General features: G+C 38.5%; 1 protein-coding gene across 2 annotated transcripts in view; it reads right to left on the bottom strand.

Annotated features, from left to right (window-relative positions):
• LOC108672258 (laminin subunit gamma-1) overlaps positions 1–17,956 on the bottom strand; it is a 32,198-nt gene that overhangs the window by 11,485 nt on the left and 2,757 nt on the right. Inside the window, exons 2-14 of one of the 2 annotated variants that reach the window (XM_018159900.2) lie at positions 16,855–16,974; positions 15,015–15,171; positions 14,186–14,303; positions 13,665–13,845; positions 13,282–13,412; positions 12,669–12,847; positions 7,366–7,551; positions 6,464–6,573; positions 5,415–5,640; positions 2,641–2,790; positions 2,229–2,398; positions 1,480–1,612; positions 331–555 (exon numbers count right to left, since the gene is read on the bottom strand). In XM_018159900.2, the coding sequence (XP_018015389.1) occupies positions 331–555; positions 1,480–1,612; positions 2,229–2,398; positions 2,641–2,790; positions 5,415–5,640; positions 6,464–6,573; positions 7,366–7,551; positions 12,669–12,847; positions 13,282–13,412; positions 13,665–13,845; positions 14,186–14,303; positions 15,015–15,171; positions 16,855–16,974 (2,086 nt within the window). Of the gene's footprint in view, positions 1–330; positions 556–1,479; positions 1,613–2,228; positions 2,399–2,640; positions 2,791–5,414; positions 5,641–6,463; positions 6,574–7,365; positions 7,552–9,801; positions 10,071–12,668; positions 12,848–13,281; positions 13,413–13,664; positions 13,846–14,185; positions 14,304–15,014; positions 15,172–16,854; positions 16,975–17,956 lie in introns of those variants that run through there. The other variant, XM_018159901.1, reaches the window with a different exon arrangement.

Consider the following 17,956-nt stretch of genomic DNA (forward strand, 5'->3'; position numbering starts at 1 on the left):
ATAAAAAGTGGAAAACAAATCATACGAATAACACGGGAACACAAGATACAGTTGATTAAAAAATACGTATAGTAGCAGTTGTAATAATTCTATATTCGACGATTATTTAATTTCTGCATAATATAAAAAACATAAGTCAGTACTCGCTGCAGTGAGTGACAGAGAGCACATTTTTTGTTGACGAAAACGTGAAGTCACGGACGGACAGACAGACGGACAGACGGATATGGCGAGCACAATAGTTCATTTTTTTCATAAATGAGAAAATGTGCTAAAAAGAGTAAATACTGCACCAAAACTTCACTAAAAACTAATTGATGAATATATTACCAGTCTCAGAGTCGCAAACATCCGCATGATTGTTGCAGTTGCAGGGCGTACAGGATGCGAAGGGTCCGCCGTTGGGAGGATCATGCCTGAAGCCCGGAGCGCAGGACTCGCAGTACTGGCCCACGTATCCTAGCGGGCACGTGCACATCTCCACCCAGCTCGCTGGCAACCCGAACTGACCGGGCCGGGCCGTTTCAAGCCGCACGTCGTCCAAGTAACCGCGACCTGCGGGCGCCGACAAATCATCTTTTAGACTTAATTTCTGGCAAAAAAAATATTTATGTTATGGATCTTTCGAACATGAAAATCTTATGGAGTTGTTTACTTCGTGATAAACATTTACTTCAAAGAGACAAATCATCTAGTATATAAATTGTCAGGAAAGTGAAATATCGAGAAGAAAATTCAGAGAGACGAATAGGTAATAATTCCAAATGAAAAAATCCTATAAGAAAGTTGTCTACATGGCAAATAACCATGAACATAAATAATCATGCAAAGCTATACTTGACAACGAGAATAAATCATGTAAGGGAGAATCACTAAGAGCATATATTTTCCCAGAGAAAAATCGAAAAAGTTTAAGAAGCCAGGAGGACAAGTCTACATGAGAACAAATCTTCAAATGACCAGGCTAAGACACTAGTTATATAAAGAACATGCAAAAGACAGCTTCTTATATCGAGTACTTTTTAACAATTTTGCACGTTGTGTTCATTCCTTACTTTTATATGGCCAGTTTTGACTGACGGTTCCTTCAGTAGCAACATTATGACGGATGTCGTTCCCCAACCAGACATCGATCGCACTTACCTTTGATTCCACTTAATGTGGTACCATTTGCTTTCAATTCCTGAACAGTAGTAATATGGCCATACTTATCATCTTCATAGCAGTGTAGCAACAGCCGCTTTCAAATTAGAACCATTACTGTGTAAGTTACATTCATAGTAGTACAGACACCGCGATTTCAAGAACCATAAGCGTGTGAATTGACTTCAGATTGGTCGAGCAGCAGTGGTTAAGAACCATATCCGTGTAAATTACCTTCATATTAGTAGAGTAACCGCGGTTAAGAACTAAATCCGTGTATATTACTTTCATATTAGTATAGTAGCCGCGGTTAAGAACCATATTCGTATTAATTACCTTCATAATAGTATGTTGCTCTGATTTTCAGCGCCGTCAAGTTGGAGAGTAACGCCATGAAGTCCCGAGAGCTCAGGCGCGGTGACCAGCCAAACTTTTGGTCTTCATGAAGCCTGAACGAATATTCTTGCAACTGAAACAACGCAAGACGGTCAAATGGATACACAGCAATTGTAAACAGAAGTAAGCTTTTGTAATCTGGAAATATGCAAACACTCAAATGCATAACATAAAAAGTAACTTTTTGGATTATAAGCAATTGTGAAATCGTTTGGTGCTGCGATAAAAACGGCCATGACGCATTAATTGAATGGGCGTCTCGTAATGCGTTAAGATTTAAGTCAAAATGAGGAATTAGTAAAATGCAAGGAATTCAGCTTGTTTGCTGCTGACCAAGTAAAATTTTCTGGAGGTAAACAATTTTCAAGATACAAGAAATGTAATGCTCACGCATGCATTGCCTTGTAATTGAAGTCTTCATCTACTGCCGGTAATTCTCTTCAACAGACCAAAATATTGTATATTATATTATATATTTATATTATATATATTGGAATTATATTGAAAATGATTAATGAACCCGCAGACTACGGTTAAAAACAAATTGGATTAAGCCTGCGGCAATCGGTGTTATTACGTGCGAATTCGACAAATTTATTACTCGTATTACTTGTGCGTCATGAGGTTCATGCACCTGAGACGCTTGTAGAAATAACAGAACATACATTACTGAGACCTTCGATTCAAACCTGTTCATTGGGCAGCGGGTTGTTCTGGGCAAAGATGGGGGCTGAGACCACGAGTCCAGCTCCCTCCAGGATGATGTCTTCAGTGCTGGCCTGAGCCTGCGTGCCAGCAATGCGCAGCTGGAACTTCAGGTACTGGTTGTACGAGAACCTCTGGTCGCCCAGGAACCGGTCTGCACACGCAATGATTTTGTGAGATAGATCAGGAAACCTTTTTGTAAACTTTTTTATTAGGAAACCTTTTTGTAAACTCTTTTTGAGGCAGATAGCGATTTCCTAAATTGTAATCAGGTATTTGGAAATGAATTTGTAGGGCGCATTTTGATCTATAAGTTCTACATATTTTTATATGGGTAGCGGGAACAATATTTGAAAATGTCCCTCTAAGAAACATGTCTTTCAATAATGTACTCACTAGGTGCGAGGAAGTAGACTTTATCAGGCCCCCTGGTGGAGACTGCAAGTATCCTGGCGGAGGCGTCGTATGTGACGGCGATGGGACGGCCGCCCCAGTCCTCGCCCGCCCAGCGCTCTGCCCCGCGCCTGAAGCCGCTCTCTATTACGCCTGTAAACCAAAATATTGGACTATGATATCTTATTTTATTTTTATTAAATCTATTATATGATACGATTTTTATAATACTATAATGAGTATGAGTTTCAAAATATTAGATTCATATACTTTAAATTTTTGATCAATTACTATTCGAATGGCGTGACATAAAATAACATTTTTACAAAAATGACAAAAACTAAAATGACGTTCAAAATTCGACATTTTGAGTAATAAATCGAAATATTCATTGCATAGAAAATTCATTCAAGGCACATGAACAATTTATATTTTGCCGAAATGTGCAAACCAAAATAAACGACACGTACCGGTAGCAAAGAAAATTTGGACTGTTGCAGAATAACTTAAAAGAAAGATTAGGAAACAGTTCTGATAGTATCCATGAAAATAATGAGAAATAATTTTAGTCAGAAATTTATGTACAGAATTTAAATATATAAGTTGTAAAGCGTTGCATAATTACGTTGGAGGAAAATCATCAACATGAAGAGTATAAGGAGCGACATGGAAAGTCTCGATCTCAATCGACGATAATATACATACAGGAAAATGCCGGATCCAGCACATCTATAAGATCGATATAAAAGCTTTTTATAAAGCCAAACTAATTTTTAAAATCACAGTAACGACACACTGATCTTTAGGGTATTATAAACGTAAATAAGCACAAATATCTTTATAAGAGAAGTTTTACGTAAAAACATTGTCAAATCAAGTCACTGCAGAAGAAAAATATTTACACCGACGTAAATATATACTACCTACGGTACTTCCTAATATCTAGAAAAATAAACTCGTATAAAAAGAACCTGAACAATCGTTCATTTTAGGTAAAAAGTTTACCATGTCAAATCCTTACATGCAAAACATGTAAAAAGTTAAACATGTCAATTGAGAAACCCGTGATCACGATCCAAGTACATGGAAATAAAGATAGAACATTTACGACTTTGAATGCATTAGAGTGAAACGAGATTAAACGACCAAACGCCTTGCGGCACCTATTGTATTTTGTATAAATGATTATGAGATTTATTATAAATACTCATAAACGAATTTGTGAATGAATGCAGTGAAAAAGTTAAGTGTCGACGTATTGGCAATTTTTCTACTTGTAGCATTTGAACTGGAGGTCCAATCAAATTATAATTGTAATGAGAAAATTGTATTCTACTGAGAAAAATAAATCGATTATGAGTTGACGGACTTGTTATTACTAGGAAATTAGGCACAATTAAACGAAATGAAGAAGCCTCAATTCCTTGAATCACGAACAATTAAGAAGTGACCAGGTGTATGCGTTATGTACACATTTATTTCATGAAAAATTATTCCGCACCACTGATCAATAAATTACATGTGAAAAATTCATGAGGCACTGTATATATGATACATCACAAATCAAACGTGTAACTATAATTAATCAACGCCAGGTTAATGCACGGCACGAATAACATTGACGCACTGTTATTTAAGTGTACAAAGTTATCACGTCTTCACGTCAAGAGACCCACGGAAAAAGCACAGTAATGCTCATGAAAATACTCACAGTAATACTGCGCAGGGTAAGTAATCTCCCCTACAACACGATCGTGATATTAATAAGTATAAAGCATCATTGAACCATATTTCGATAGACCATTATTAAACATTACTATATTTCACCATCAATACGGTAATATAGTTTGTTATCATTCATTCAATAAATTTATAATCTAAATTGTATCGACTTAAAAATTACCCAGACCAATTTAAGGAGTATTTTCTAAGTTCTGAAGTAAAAACTGCATTATCATTCTAAACATACATTATCAATGAGAGTAAAGACGAATAAATTAGTCAATAGTGTTTTCTAGGACGAAATTATTTTTGACTTCACAACTTATTGAAGCTACGGCGAAAAATGACCATAATGAACACGCCCCTACGAGGGTGACTAAACGCTGATCGAAATTGTAGATGACGACGCTCCCTCACATCAATAAAAGTCATTCTGAGATGTTAATAAAATTTAAAGACACAAACGCAGCTGATACTCCATTTTATCCAAACTCATCGCGGCCCTCCCTCAAGGCGAAAACACGGTAAAGAAAACTAATTGCACCACCAGGAAGGAAATAAAAATGTTTCATTTTTTCAATATCAATGGACAGACTTTGAAAAGACACATAGTAAGTTCAAAGCTGACTTTTCCAGAAAGCTTTCCTCACAAATTCTCACAATAAATTTTGAATTCTTCATGGCGCGATGTCTGGCGATCTATAATAATGACGGTCTTTATAAAAGGCTCCTAATAAATTAAAGAGCATCATTAGATTCATTATTGTCAGAGAGTACATCAAAAAATGAATTGGAGGTATGAATACATTGGAATTCCTTCACCATGATAGAAAAAACGTGATAAGCTTTTGAATGCATGCTAATTAGGTACAAATTTAACCTTGACTGAATGCACTTTTTCATAAACCGTAACAATTTCTAAGTTAAATTTTTAATTGAAAGAGATGTGAAGATCGCCTACGTCAACAAATTAAAAGTGAATGAAAAAAATTAAAGCGAATTAAAAGTTTACTCTGAGAATTAAATTAATTAGGTAGCGTTAAATATAAATTTACCTTTAGAATATCGGCCAGCGGATTGACATATGGAAGAATGTCCATAACAGAAGCAAGGTGTGCAGCCGAACTCATTTTCCTCATCGAGGTTGAAGTAGCCAGGCTTGCACTTATCGCACTGCTGGCCCTCCACGTTGCGCTTACACGAGCAGATGCCGGAGCGCGAGTCGCAGTTCGGCTCGTTGGCATAGCTGCCCGCCTTGTTGCAGCCGCACGCTTTGCAGCCCTGAAACCATCGGCATAAGTCATAACATAACATATTGATCTCGGCGCATATTTTTTATTTTCTATCAATCTGTATCGAACTTTCACTGTAATTAAAGATTTGCAAACATATATACACGCTTAGTCAAACTTCTGAAGTGCCAAGTCTAAGACAAAAGTTGAACGAATTTAATTTGTACGTGCGTACAACGTGGACATTCGTGTACTAGCATTATACTAGCATTATACTGGCATTATACTAATATTATACTAGCATTATACTAACATTATACTAGCATTATACTACCATTATACTAGCATTATACTGGCATTACACTAGCATTATACTGGCATTATACTCGCATTATACTAGCATTATACTAGCATTATACTGGCATTATACTACCATTATACTAGCATCATACTGTCCTTAAAGTAGCACTGCACTACCATTATATTAGCATTATACTAGCATTATATTGGCATCATGCTGGCATAATAGTAGCAATGCACTACCATTATACTAGCATTATAGGTACTAGCATTATACTGGCATTACACTAGCATTATACTAGCATTATACTGGCATTATACTAGCATTATACTAGCATTATACTAGGTACCATTAAACTGGCATTATACTGGCATTATACTAGCACTGCACTACCATTATACTAGCATTATATAGGCATTATACTAGCATTATACTAGCATCATACTGGCATTATAGTAGCACTGCACTACCATTATACTAGCATCATACTGGCATTATAGTAGCACTGCACTACCATTATACAAGCACTATACTAGGTTTATACCAGCATTATACTGGCAAAGGTACTAACTTGAGATCCGAAGTCAAAGTAGTTCTCCTGACAGCGCTCGCACTTGTCGCCAGCTACTCCGGGTTTACACGAGCACTGACCTTCTGAGCCGCACTGCAGGATCACCGAGCCTGAAAATTACAAATAAAAATCCTCGAAGAAAGCGATACTTTAAAGGGATTCCTTACATGGAACAGTTTGAAGACAATACCAGAATTTTTTGGAGAATAAATCTAATTTTATGATAAATTTTATTTGACGTATTTGAGGCAAAGTAGTAATCACCAACAAGGTTCATCACAATCATTCCCACTCATTATACTCACAAATTTCATCACACTCACCCCACTCATTTTACTCGCTCTTCTCATCACTCACCCAGCTCATGCACTTATTCTGCTCATCACACTCACGCCAATTATTATACTTGCTTTCTCATAACATTCACCCACTCATCATACTCACTCTCTTCACCCAAAATTTTTGAGCTAAAATAATGTGGGTTTTGGCTATTTTGCGTGTTAAAATGTTGAAGTCCAAATTCAAAATTAATAACGTATTTACCTAAAATCGACGACCCTGCACATCACACTCACCCCACTCATCGTAGTATTTTCTCATCACATTCAAACCGGCCATTATACCAACTCTACTCATTATACATTATAGGTACTCACCACGCCCATTATATCCACTTTCGTCATATTCGTGTCATTCATTATACTCGCTCTCATCGCAGTCACCCTGCTCATCACACTCACCCTGCTCATCACACTCACCCTGCTCATCACACTCACCCTGCTCATCACACTCACCCTGTTCATCACACTCACCCTGCTCATCACACTCACCCTGTTCATCACACTCACCCTGCTCATCACACTCACCCTGTTCATCACACTCACCCTGTTCATCACACTCACCCTGCTCATCACAGTTGCAAGCGATGCACTCGCCGCTCTGCAGTTCGTAGTAGTCGTCCCGACATCGCTGGCAGTTCGGGCCCGCCCGATAGCCGGCGCAGTCGAGGCAGTGGCCGCCGTGGCCGGTCTTCTCGTACAGATCCTTGTCGAAGTAACAGCGCTCCGAGTAGCCGTTACAGTCACACGCTGCAACGAATTACTTGTCATATATAGAAATTAAACAATATAAAGAGCGCTCTTAAGTCATCGCGGAAAATGTGAAACAAAAAGGGCCATGTGTGCTGTCATTCAAAGTTATTTATCGTAAATAACAATCAAAATGTTAGCTAGCGAGAATAGTCGGACTCTGGGAGTATTAAACACTGCTTGATATTGGAGAAATATTTAAACTTATCAAACAGTATTTGGCGCTTACCCAACACTCATAAGAAATTTTGCTATGATAACCAGAATTAATTTCCTTTAGGAGAAAACACCTCACTTCTAAGTTATGAATTATGCAGTACACGCTTCAACTCCTGTCATGCACGGCGGGAGTAACGGGAAAAATCTCAGAAAAGCAACAATGCACAACGGCAAACAGGCGCGTAGGAGAAGGCGACGCCCACCGTCTGGTGCCAGCGCGGGCCTCGAGTGCTTGGTTAACTGCGGCAGCAGTGATGTGCAGTACGTGGGTTTGATTATGCCAACATGCACCACCAGGACACGGTCCCGTCACACGCAGCACGAGGACTTGATTGCCGCAACACGCAACACGAGGACTCGATCCTGCAACACGCACCAAGAGGACTCGATCCCGCAACACGTACCACGAGGACTCGATCCCGCAACACGCACCACGAGGACTCGATCCCGCAACACGCACCAAGAGGAATCGATCCCGTAACGCGCAGCACGAGGACTTGATTGCCGCAACACGCCCCAAGAGGACTAGATGCCGCAACGCGCATCGCGGAACTTGCGTAGGATAACACACATACGGTACCATAGACTTGGCAATTCGTTCCAGCTATTAGGCTACCTACCACTGCAGCAAGTCATTACGAGGCCTCATAAGCTTGAATTTAGTATATCCAAGTATATAATATTTCCAATCAGTATAAAATTTCCAACCTGAAACACTGGCGCGTGTAGTCTGAGTGTGTCTAGACATATAATCGTGCGAGCAGACGTAGAACGTCAAGCCATTAGCAGGCGGGCGGTCATATCTGACACATAACAGCCGTGATGCCTGCCTGGCGCTGTGCCATATAACGCGGCACGCTGCTAACTTGTGCCTCGCTGTAGTGTTTGTCAGTCAGCTTGTCAACAGCATTTACGTGCTGCTACCCAACGTCGCGCGTCATAACTTGTGAGGCATGGGGCAGCAGGTCACCGATAGTTTTAATAAAGATACTAGAACATAACTTAACTGTAACGTGAAAGTTATGCTTACTTTTACTCCGGCTCAATTTTTGTTAACTTCCGTGCTTCTCTTACATAAATAAAATTGCAGCATTTTTACATATGGAAAATGACGGAATGTGACTGTGGAATGCGATAACAGAAGGGGACTTGAGGTGGCTCGAAGATATCTAGCATTGCCATACCTTCTTAAACTTTATTTTCCTATAGATAGTTTTTTCGCTTACAAGTATCCGAAACCAGCATATGGGACGTTCGTCAGTTCATAATACTACATTTGAATGATTTTATTTCATTCGATTAACAAATTTAAAGACACGTGGTAACTAGATTCCTTCAATATATACTAAACTACGATCGGAACAAGTTAATAGGTGATTAATCATCTGCAATTGACGTGGTAGCTGCAAAATGAGGAGCGTAAACAGTAACAATGGCAGCTGTGAGCGACAAGCCTTGTATGGGCAACAACTATAGTCTGAGTCCTACACCTGCCACTCGATGCACCTTTAAACATCATGTGCACGGTTGCTCGAATTTGATATGAACACATTTACACTTTCTGTAATCGAAATTCACACAATCACAGATGATATAGTTTGAAATAAACACAAAAGTTGATCGACTTCTAACATCACATATCTAAAGGTGCTTGAGAATTATATACATACACAAGCGCTAGAGTTTGAGTTAACGAATGTAAAATCGATTAGGTTCATATGCACACAGAAACAAATGTTTTACTACGAAATCCACACATTTAAAGCGACCTCACTTTGAAATGAGCTTAAAACTCGAGTACATATCCAGGTGAGTTTGGGTCTCAAAGTGAAATTTTTCTAATTACATCGACGAACGAAAAAAGTTGTGGGGGTAGATGATCTGGCATTATATAATGCCAGATTACAATACATTAAAATATATAATTCATGGTATTCTATTTGCTTCGATGAAGATCGGAGCATTGAGTTCAGTGAATAATGTACACTGTTTATTTGCCTACACGATCTAGAATGACTTAGATAAACTCACCCTCTGAACCAAGGGTTCTTTGCAGGTCTGACGTCTTCACGCTGCGCGATTGAGCTTCGACAAACGGAGTTGCGGTAAATAGGAAGCAAATCACTGCAATTGCCACGATTACTCGCAGCGATTGCCGAACACCAATCACCAACATAGTGATCCCAAGCTGACTAACACATTATATTTCAGAAGATAGAGACTCGACAGAATTTAAAAACCGGATTCAAAGCCAATTTGAGCAAGATAATAAATTGAGTGAAACTAGAACATTTTTCCTGTGAAAAATGATCTCGATGAATGAACTATACCCTGTCGACTTAATGTTAACGCTCGAAAGTGCACACCTAAATTCTATCTAGCTAACTAATGATCAACGCAGATATGCCGTCCTTAATCTATCAGTAATGATCCGACTTAACCGTCGACCTTAGTCCATAGTGCTGTGAATAATGGCTACTGGCTACACTGTTCAGTTGCGATTGCCCAGGCATGTTTAGATAGGAACATGAAAACTGTCATCCGTAGCGAACCAAAATTATAAAGAAGGCATCGTTTGTGGCCAGGGGCGGCCGCAAATGCAGTAATTCCGAGCAGTGACCGATGGCAGACCATCACCTGCGACACGGCCCAGCGACCTCGCTCTTCTCGTGCATCGCGATCTTTAGATACGCGAATAACTTCGATCTTTTTAATCAGAGAGATGAAAGCAACTGCTCGAAACTGAAGACGCAATAAGGTCTAAGGAGAAAATGAGTCCAGAAAATCCGGGTTCAAATCTACACAATCTCACAAAAACAACCGTGAGCACAAACTAGAAAAATATGAAGACTTTATGATAAGACGAGGCAAAATTTCTCCACGAGGAAAAAATCGAACTTGAGATTTGGGTCTTTCATTGTAATGAAAATATATTTTCGTATACAGTTATATACAGAATAATGATGAATATTTGCGCGAAATATAAAGAAATTAGCGGGCATGAGCAGGATGATTAAATCGGCTTCTATACAGAGAATACTGGTAGAAAATACTACACTAGAAAGAAAATTAAAAAATTATGAGATCAAGATTACATCACAGGTAATCTCGTGTCAGTTTCTGTACATTTCACATATGGATAGGCGAACACGCAGTCAGTGAGTCATTCAGTCAAAGAGACAGTAGCTACTTGAACTTAAAAGGCTGAATTTAAACATCAATATGGAGGCATATCTCTCGGCACATGAGGACATTAAAGTGCATAAAGCCCGAATAAAAGTGCGAATCGTCCCTTCATAACATCACTCATGATTCATCTCACCAGTTTCACTATCTGTATATACTGTGAACAACTATTATAACAGGTAAAATGAGTTCTAATCCGTTTTTCTTGTAAGTTGTCACAAGAAATTTGGTTTAGAACCGTTCCATTTCAAACAATTCCTTGCTAAAGTTATCTGCTTCTACTTTATTCAACAGACTTATACGATCAGATGCTATTCGTAAAAGTTTACGTAACAGCATTGGAAAATAAAACAAATCCTGTAATTGGAGTGCACTGAGCTAATCTTACCACACACCAAACCTGTATTTTCTACGTTCCCTAACTTCGGATATTTTCTAAGTGACAAAAATCTTTCCTCACTAATGTATACGACGATAATACTGGAATGCGTGGGCACGCATCTTCAGGTTGACTGCTGTACACCTAACAATGCTTTTCATTTCGCTCGGAAAGTAGGAGTTCCTAAACCAAACAAACTGAGTGAGTGTATTTGTTAGCCAAAGATTCACAACTTGAGTCACTGCTGTGCAAGTGTAAATACGACAACGAGTTTGTTTTATCCAGTGTCCAAGCTTATTACTCTAGGCATGGAAACACCCATTTTGCCCACACGAGAATGTAGAGTCGCGATGCACAAATGCTGTACTCCTACCCGCACCGTACCTCACAGGTGACTGACTGGAGAAAAAATTAGTTGACTCGAAACATGGATACCAAGGAATGAACCGCATTCCCCGTAGCTCCTTTCCCATTACAGGTCGCGTGCACGACTCAGAGATACCGTTAAATGAGTAATGCCAATGAGCAATTTTCATGATTTACAGCATTACCAGAAGATAATTGGAAACGAAATTCCTAGTACCAGTTACGTCACGTAAAGTTGATGAATTTTAGTGTACAAAGGGAAATTTGGTATAGTTCGACAGAAGTCTCTCCTTTATGCAAGTTTGATGGAAGACAAGAAAATTATGTTATAAATATTTTTCTTTCGATAACCGGCTTTTCGATCAGACTATGCCAGCGAGAAATTTCTTTCGACTCATTGAGAAGACAAATAATAAAATTATCAATAAAAAATATAACTCAGTACTCACTGCACTGAGTGACAGAGAGCGCATTTTCTCAAAATCGACGAAAACGTGAAATCACAGACAGACAGACAGACAGACAGACAGATGGACGGACGGACATGAAGAGCACAATATAGCGCCTTTTTTCCTTTAATGAGAAAATGCGCTAAAAACATTCACTGGTCTTCAATTAAACTTGTATAAATGGAAAAATTTTGTATGAACGAAGGCAATACGGATTAGTGTCCACAGCTCGCTCGTTTTCTTTGCTTTTCTTTCCCTAAATCACGTATTGGTTTTACATGCATGATGAGTAAAGGTATGAGATAGATACCAAGAGGATAACACTATAACAGATACGCGTACCATCTGCACCTGACGGATCAAATATGGGATTTGTTCTTCACCCATAGGAGGAGGTACTAACTGCAGACAGTTCCTACAAGTAGAGAACGCCCAGGTAAATCTAGTTTACCGCAGATACACAAAATATTCATGATAAATAGAATTTTCCATAATTAACAGAGATCCACGTTACTCACGTTGACACTCATGGGCATCAGTAGCAGTTGCTCTCTGCCAAGGCTTGTCGTTATAGAAAGGCAAGCATTCGTTGCAGTCCGGGCCTGTTGTTCTGTGCTCGCACACGCACGCCAGCGAACGAATGCCCTGCGAGTCCGACGTCTCGACGCATTCGGATGCGTGACCGTTGCACTTGCATCTGTGTGCGCCAATATTTCGTATATTTCGTTATAATTAAATAAGATCACGATAGTAAGGATACACTCACGAACGTTTAGGGTAGTTATCCATGACGTTCATGTATGAGAAACTGATTCGCTATAATTTAATTGAGATAAGACGTTGAATTTGACATAGAAACCTTACATTTGAAAATTGATCTGATTCACATGTTTATATACTTTCATATATAGTACCTTCGTAAAAAATACCGTTTAACGTGCATGCATTTCTGGATTTCATTGATGGACCCAGACACAATGAAAATTAATTTGAATTGTGTCTGTGCACATGTAAGGTACCGAAAAATATGAACACGGCAGCAGTATTGTGAATCTTGAATGTAAACAAATATTATTGAATATTATTGAATTAAGCCGTACAACAAGTATTTTGAATATGAATATCTCTCACCTGCCCCCCACGGCTAAGTTGTAGATAGCATAGAAATATGACCGCAGCACCTTCGGGTCCCCAAAAACTTCATCACCAAAAGTGTTGGGTCGGTCCAACACAATTCGGATGTCGGTCGCCGTCACCCATTCCTACAGGATATAGTAGGAGGATTATTGGTCTGTGATGCACCAACATGTGTGGATAAACACATTTTGTATGTGAAAAATATTTAATTTTTCTGGCGTCATATGAAATAATGTCCATGAATTCGTTTTTATGTAGTTACAACTATTTCAAGGAATGGGTACGACCGGTAAATTTTCTGGCATAAATAATATTATTTACGCATTTTTAAAAACGTTTCAAAATACTTACTAACAAAGTTTCACATACGAACGCACCTGCAGCTGGGGACTTGTGTCGAAGGCATAGGCCGACGGCCTATTTTCCAAGGTAGAGAAGGGTACGTTGCCGCCCGTCAGGGGCGAAATGTCGGAGAAGTCAGAGGTGCACAGAGCGCGCGTCTCGTCCTTGCCGAGGTATAAAGATTCCGGTATTCCATATGTGTCCTGGCAAGTAGCACTGCCAAGAAGAAGCTTCAATAATGCTTATTTTCAGGTAAGTATTAATTAAATTAGTTTTTACTTCCCCATGAATTTGCAAAGCCCCGGTTACTTTCTATCGTTATATTCTCACAAAATTGCGAGAATATAACGATAAAACAGAGGACGTAACAGATAAGGTAATATTAAATAACTGCTATCACACAATTATAAGCAGATCCCATTGCTAGAAGACAGAGCTGTATTAATTAAACAGTGAACACCTCAAGTAAATAGTAATAAGTACACGAAATATTTGCCACGAAAATCCTGTTGCAGTTGTGGAATAACTTCATTGAAAGCATTGACTATATATGCACCTGTAGAAATGATAAGGAGTCCAGTCGTGGTTTGGTGAGGTACGCTTGTAAATTGCAAACGATTCCGGCCGAGGTGAACGGAAGTACAGACGAACGTATGTGATGTCGAATGCCTTGTCTGTTAAAAATAAAATTCAGTTCAAGGTCTAGAAAATTTGTGGCATTTGTTTATATGTTTATTCCAAATTTCTAGCATATATGTTGTAAATAAACTTATTTAAAATAAGATCCTAGGTGTGACTTTGCTTAATAAAATCTATCATGTAGAATAAATTAAAACGCCCTAATGTTGACTGAATTATGTATTTACATAACGATATTCAACTAAGAAAATAATGTTGATTTAGAGGAAACTTACGCGTTCTATGCATAGATATTAAATGATCAATTTATGAGTCTTAATCGAGGTAGGGACAATATGGACAAGAAAAGGCATATAAAGTAACTTGATCGTAATGCTGTGTAACTCATCGCGTCAGCTTAACGAGCTTGGGACTAACGAGCCCAACGAGCTTGTGGTAAGTTTCATTAGATTCTCGAATGGCAATTCTTCATAATAATTAATATTATTCAAGCAATAATGTTTCCCCTCTCTCAAGTACTCCACTGCTTCATTGTTCACAAACATTCTGAGTCAACTCTTAGTTCAAGGTTATTTGAGCGTTAAACAATTCGGAGTTTCTGACCGAGAAATTTACAAAAATATGAGAATAAAAATTCTGAAATAATGTTCCAAAAACGTACTGAACGTTTAGAAAATTTCTGGTACTAGAGTCTACGTCTACTCAGCGTAGTTAGGAAATGTACAAGTATAAAATAATTTTCTCACTGAGATGTAGAGTAAGATTGACTTCATTAGGGTACTGGATGCCCTCCAACATAGTCTCGCTCTGCCACCACGTCTTGTTGTCGTCCAAGTCGACGTCGGTGAGGTGGTGAGCTGGGTGATACAAGCCTGGTACTGTGGCATCACAAATCCGACAATCCTGCAAATAATACGTTGACTGAACCTGCATGTTCATACAGAAATAATTTCTCTTGGATGGATCAAACTAAGAAATTCCGTGTCTAATTGATAATTCGGCGAAATGTGAATTTTTAAAAATTAAATTAAAGTCTCGCATAACATTAGAATATGGACTAGACCAACCAATGAAATTGACAAATGTTGCATGTTCTTGGGAGTGTAAATTTTACTCATGTCAAATTATATTAATTAAAACTCAACTTACTTCTGAAGTTCACATATGAGCAACAAATGCAGAGTTAACAAATATTAACAAAAATAGGACTTTTCCAGCCCTGAATTGTCAACTAATCAACTTTATATGTACAGCAGCAATTAGCATTAAAGAGTTTAATAAATATCAATATTACCGCACTTTATGTCAAAATCACATTCTGACACGTGTGCGCTTATTGCGAACCATTTCGAACATTAATTAGGAAGAAACTTCGTCTTTAAGCAATGCATCAATATTCTAGCATAGTAAAATTATTCCCCAATAAATTTGAATTTTTTTAAGTATAAATTCGAAATGAATACTTTATACACCAATGGAGAAGAAAAAAATTGAAATTTTTTTATAGATATTTACAAATGCTCAATATGCAAACTGAACCGTATCTGAACAGTATACTGAACCCCTTCGTGCTGCACGGCAAATTTCTAAACGGTAGCCTAACTCGTCCCACACACGAGAAGGCATATCTTCTGTTACTGAGTTCATCGTAGCAGTAATACGCTTCTTCCGATCAACCAGAGTTGCTGGTAGAGGCGGGACGTAAACAGCTTCTTTGACGTAACCCCATAATTTGGGGGTAAGATGGGTTACGTCATAATCACATGGGGTTAGATTAAGTTATCTCGGTGGTCAGAAGTGTAGAGCCAGATCTTCATTCCAAGACGTCCTATCCAACGCTCAGAAAGTGACTCCGCGAAGAAAGTGACTCCGCGAAGAAAGTGACTCCGCCGCCCAATTTCCCGTTTCATTAGATTAAAAAATTTGAATATTTAGTTTTCCATTGGTGTATAAATTAGTCATTTTTATTTATAAATGAATAAATAAAAATTTATAAAATTGGGTCCATGACTACTCCAAATTTATTATCCAAGTTCAGTTGCTGAAAGAATGAATTTCTGTGTGTAGTGTTGCACTGTTGCTGAGAAAGAATTCATGGCAATAACACCAACAGCTAGTGCGTTCATGGCAGTAACACCAACAGCTAGTGAGTTCATGGCAGTAACACCAACAGCTAGTGAGTTCATGGCAGTAACACCAACAGCTAGTGAGTTCATGGCAGTAACACCAACAGCTAGTGAGTTCATGGCAGTAACACCAACAGCTAGTGAGTTCATGGCAGTAACACCAACAGCTAGTGAGTTNATGAACAATCCGACCCTTTATATAAAGGTGAGTGGGTAACGTAAGTTACGTAACCCCCATGTTAGTAAATAAAGGTGAGTGGGTAACGTAAGTTACGTAACCCCCATGTTAGTAAGTCGCGAAAAAAATCGGTTTTCCGATGCCGACCGCCAAAAATGGATTTCAGATTCGTAATCTACACCCCAAAAAACATATAATTAAAAAAAAACACCCTTTTTTTGGATGTAGTTAATCTGCAATAATACCACAACTAGTGCATTCATGGAAGTTACACCTACAAACCTTGGCAGCGCCATATCCGCCGGTCTGGAGGCAGTACTCTTGTGGCCGCACAATCCCGCACTCGTTGCTTACGTCGATGCGGCCGTTGTACGCAGCGTTTACGAATGCCGTCACACATTTCTGTTGGCATTTTTAACATTAAATGAATGATAAATTGTACAGATGTAAATTTTCTATGACAAGAATCAGTTATAAAGTATACTTTAATCATCTTTCCGCAAATAACATACAAGCTCATACAGAAGAAGTTTCAAAATCAAAATAATAAAGCCAATGCTGAGATAACAATTGCAACTAAATATCATTCTTGGAATTTAAAAAATAGACCAGAGAAGCTGAAGGTTATTAATGAACCAAAGCGTTGCAAGAACACCCATCACTTGATTTGTGCAGACTTTCTATGTGCTCGTGCTAAGCACATTTAGACTCGTGCCTTCTCTAAGAGGGACCTACTTCTGTGTTCGTGTAAATTTATCCAGTCTCGTAACAATCTCGTACCAGTTCCATCATCACTTGTTATCTCACGAATCGGTAAGTCCAATGCAGCTACGAAACAAAAAAAATCACTCTCACATCATTCATGGTGCATATATGTTGGTTTTTAGGAATAGGTTAATTGAGGTTTCCTTTACAGTAACCGTTTTGCAAAGGGGAAGCAAAAATTATTCTCCTTGAGAGAGACTAATTCAACTAAATTTCTACGCAGCATCGTTAAATGCTGATATGTACATTAATCTTATAGAATTTATTCATTTAATGACACAGATCTCTTTTCTTGTGGTCCACTTTTTCAGCAATATTCGCTCACTCACTCAAATACTCACAAACGAATTAACCTATCTAGAATTTTACAAAGAATAAAAATTACAATTTGGTCACAAATTTTCCGAACATGTACATTAACTGATAAAGCAGTGATTAATTGAATTTTTTCTCGGTGTTTAAGTTAAAAATTGCACTATACGGTCAGCAATGCGCAAGTGATGAATTTTAAATTTGCTGCGTCACACGGCGTGGACCATGCAATTGCGCCGCCTCCAATGTTTACTTCCCACAGAGCTGCTGTATAGTAAACAACTGGCGTAGCTTCTGCTCTCTTCCT

This window comes from Hyalella azteca, unplaced genomic scaffold (genome assembly GCF_000764305.2).
Source record: "Hyalella azteca isolate HAZT.00-mixed unplaced genomic scaffold, Hazt_2.0.2 contig1749, whole genome shotgun sequence".
Lineage (NCBI taxonomy): Eukaryota > Metazoa > Arthropoda > Malacostraca > Amphipoda > Hyalellidae > Hyalella > Hyalella azteca.